At 60.3% G+C, this 3,958-nt stretch overlaps 1 protein-coding gene across 1 annotated transcript; it reads left to right on the forward strand.

Moving 5' to 3' along the window:
- Positions 1–1,492: 1,492 nt before the first annotated feature.
- LOC123157195 (growth-regulating factor 2) lies at positions 1,493–3,197 on the forward strand. Its single transcript, XM_044575454.1, has 3 exons — positions 1,493–1,907; positions 2,044–2,763; positions 2,849–3,197. The coding sequence occupies exons 1-3, from the start codon at positions 1,685–1,687 to the stop codon at positions 2,854–2,856; spliced, it is 951 nt and encodes a 316-aa protein (XP_044431389.1). The 5' UTR covers positions 1,493–1,684; the 3' UTR covers positions 2,857–3,197.
- Positions 3,198–3,958: the final 761 nt, after the last annotated feature.

Below are 3,958 nucleotides of genomic sequence, written 5' to 3' on the forward strand. Positions count from 1 at the left end.
CCTGGTCCTGCCCTGTCCAAACACGGTGAGCCGGATTATAGACCGGGCCGTGCACGCTGTCCACCAGCGCAGGAGGGCAAGGGAGAGATCCGTCGACATAGCCAAGCAGGTAATGACTCCCAAGGAGCGGAAGAACCTGCGCGCGCCAGAAGATGTAGTTGTCTGACGACAACTTGATGGTGATGAGATGGCCGAAGTGAAACGGCGACGGCGGCTGCGATCCCATCGAGGAGACTGGCTGAGGTGCAACCACCGTGGAGACAGTCGGAGAGGCAACCGGCGCGGTGACAGAGGGCGCGACAGCCGCAGTTGATGCCGCGAAGCCCGCCATCACGGCGTCCTCCGCCACCAGCGGCGCGGTTGCCGAGGGCGCGGTGAGCGCGGTTGACGGGGCGGCGGCGGTGTGGGTCGCAAGCGCCTGGCCAGGCGAGGAGGCAGCCGGTGGTAGCGCGAACAGGGAGCCAACGCTCCTCGTCCCGATCGGCGCCTGAAGAGAGGCGGCGTCCAGCGGTCGCGATAGAAGCGCCGCGAGGGAGGCCGGCAGGAACCCGGCAGCGGTGGACCGGACGCAGCGGTGGACGACATAGCGGCGATTGCAGCGGTCGGGCGACGGCGGCGGCGGTTGCGGCGGCGGCGGCGGCGGCGGTGGTGGTGGCGGTTTAGGGTTTTAGGCGGAAGCGGACGTAACCTAGCGTGATACCATGTAAGACAATAGGTTTTTGGGGAAACCGGCACAACCCTCTAGGGGTGGCCTATCACATATATATAATGAGGTGGTATACAATGTTACAGTATACACATGTAAATACAGAAACTATACAGTCTAACACTACCTATCTACTAGTGGGAGTCGAGACACCAGGATTCTCCTCCCCGCCATCCCAGTCGCGTAATAAACCTTCTAGGGCAAGTAAAAAATCGCAAAAAAAAAGGCAATTAAAAAATCGCAATTGCAGAAAAACAAATAACGAACGGGTTCGTGGCCTCCGTTCCATGGCTACCGCGGCAAAGTGTAACAGGAAGAGCAAAGAGCATCTGCCGTGCCACCCGACTGACCGTCCCGGCTCGCGCTGAGCAGTCCCATTTCCCACCGCTTTGCCAGCCCCAGCCCCTCCTTCAAAGTTGAAAACCTGCCACCCTTGCGCCCAGCCTGGGTGCGCTGCGCCTGCTCGCTCGCACGGCGCCAGCAGCAGCAGCAGGAGAACAGGAGCCCCGCCCGCGCGAGTGGTTTCTTTCCTCACCCACGCGCGCGGCAGTGGCAGCGGCAGCGTCAGGTGCCAGCGGCCTGCGCTGCTGCTCCCACTGCGACTGCGACTGCAGGCCGCGGCATGCAGGCTCTGCGCCCTGCCTGACCTCAACACTGGCCGAAGTGACCCATCCTCTGCGCCACCACCTCACCTTAATTCCCAGCAGAGCCCAACCCCACCCCCACACCCACACCCACCTGACACGCCCTCATATGTGTCACCGCCCAGCTCAGTCCTCCTGACACACGCACAAAGCTGCAGTAGTCGCGGCGAGCATTAACACCCCCCCTCACTCACTCACTCCCATCATGGCTGTGCCTCTATCTACCTCGAGCTTAAAGCCCAGGACGACTCGCCTTGCTGAGTGAATGTGAGTGAGCTCTTGCTTGTTTAACACTCGCTTTGTGCAGTGGTTGGTGCGGCCGGAGCCCGGAGAGATGATGCTGGGAGGGCACGGCGGCGGCGGCGGCGGCGGGAGGTGCCTGTTCACGGCGTCGCAGTGGCGGGAGCTGGAGCACCAGGCGCTCATCTACAAGTACATGGCCGCCGGCTCGCAGGTGCCCCACGAGCTGGTCCTCCCGCTCCGCCACCGCGACGCAGCCTTCGCCGCCATCGACACCGCCCCCTCCCTCGCCTGCTACCCTCCTCCGCAGCCATCCCGTACGTATATATCTATCCGATAGTAGTATCTTGCATCGTTCCTTTGACTGGTCGTCTGCCGTTCGCTTGATCTAGTAACTGACTGTGATGCATGCATGGGTGGTGTTTTTTTGCTTGCGTGCGTTCGTGCGTGCAGTGGGGTGGGGGCTCTACGGGGCGGGATCGCAGTACGCGCGGAAGCCGGAGGACCCGGAGCCCGGGCGGTGCCGGCGGACGGACGGCAAGAAATGGCGGTGCTCCAGGGAGGCGTATGGGGAGTCCAAGTACTGCGACAGGCACATGCACCGCGGCAAGAACCGTTCAAGAAAGCCTGTGGAACCAATGAGCTCCGCCTCCTCCGTCTCCTCCCCGGCCGCCTCGTACCGCCACACCGCCCTCTCCATGTCGCCCCCCACGCCGGCCGACACGCCCAGCTACGGCCACGGCCACGGCCACGACCACCTCCGCGCAGCTGCTGGTCAGAGCCAGATAAACCCTCTCCAGCTCCACCTCGACACCCCGTCGCCCCCGCCGTCCTACCACAGGTACGCGCCGGCGCAGCAGTACGGGGGCTCCTTCTTCCCGAGCAGGCAGCAGGTGCAGGAGGAGGAGGCGAGGCGGCGGCAGCACTTCCTGGCTCTCGGCGCCGACCTGAGCCTGGACAAGCCGGACGCCACCACCGCGGCGTCCTCGACAACCGAGGAGAAGCCGCTGCGGCGCTTCTTCGACGAGTGGCCGCGCGACGGGAACGCCGTCGAGGGTAGGCCCTGGAATATGGGCCACCGGGACGAGACGCTGCTCTCCATGTCCATCCCCACGACGACGGCCTCGCACCCCGACCTCGCCGCCGCCTCGCGCTACCACCACCACCACAACGGTACGTACGCGTGAAAGATCGGTCGATGTATCTCGATCTACTACATGCAGTGCATTCTTCTGATCGATTTTTTCTGCACGAGCAGATGAATAATCAACCAACCGGCGGATCCCGGTGCTGCTAGAAGAAGGCTGCTTCTCCAGTCCAGTCCAGTCCTTCTGCGCGCCGTAGTCAGTGGATATGAAGTGATCCATGAAACCTAGTGCTAGTACCTGGTTTGATATTGTATCCGGTCGATGTTAGGGCCGTTTGTTTCCGTGCAATCTTTCCGTTTGAACGTCCAGAGCAACCCGATTTCATCTGTGCTCCATGTGAGCTCAAGATCTAGACTCTAGAGTGTAATAGGAGTACTGGTACTACTGTAGTCAGGGCACTGGTGCCTTTTTATTTCGTTATATCTTGCTTGCACGCTTCGGCCTGCTGCGACCACTTCATCTTCTCTGCCTCCCATGGCTTGTCAAGTCTGCTGATTTGACTCCAGCATCGTTGCGCAGCGCGGCATGACTCATCTGGTTGCGTTGCTCAGAGATGCGCGCCAGTGCCATGCTCTCGTGCAAGCGACGGGAGCATGTGAGCGGGGACGAATCCCTGTAATCGTCTTTGGAGAAAGAAACAAGGCGAACCCTGCGCGCGCTCTGGCGACGTGCACGTGAGGGGCTCTCGCTCGCTCGCTGACGGCGCCACGGCGTGGTTGCCGCTGTCGGGGCGCGGCTTGGCAATGGCACAGGGTCAAGAGGCCCGCCTTGCCTCGCGCAGGTGAGGTCATTATTCCACTGCCTATGAATGATGCTCAGCAGGCAGCCTGACGCCTCGCGGGTACCTCGATCGCCATCACCCTACGTACTTGTCCGGACGCCTCCCTCGTGTCTCGGTCTCGTGCCAACTGTAGAGGATACATAAGGCATTTTGATTGTATTTCTTGGGCAGAATATACGAGGGAGGGGATGTGTAGCACGAAGGGCCGGGGGCACGCAGATTGTGGCCGCCAATCCACGTGAATACTTGAAATGGGTCTGTTTATGACACATCTAGATGTGACATAGTTATGTTACATCTAACCTGATTTTCATTATGTTTGTGGTCTATTTTTTCGGTCCTAATTTTTTTCTTGTTGATGCATTATATAATTATGGGGAGCTTAGATGTGATATCCTTAGAAAACATCTAGATGGAATTAGACAAATTGCTCGGAAAT

The sequence above is a fragment of the Triticum aestivum genome, chromosome 7B (assembly GCF_018294505.1).
Source record: "Triticum aestivum cultivar Chinese Spring chromosome 7B, IWGSC CS RefSeq v2.1, whole genome shotgun sequence".
Taxonomy (NCBI): domain Eukaryota; kingdom Viridiplantae; phylum Streptophyta; class Magnoliopsida; order Poales; family Poaceae; genus Triticum; species Triticum aestivum.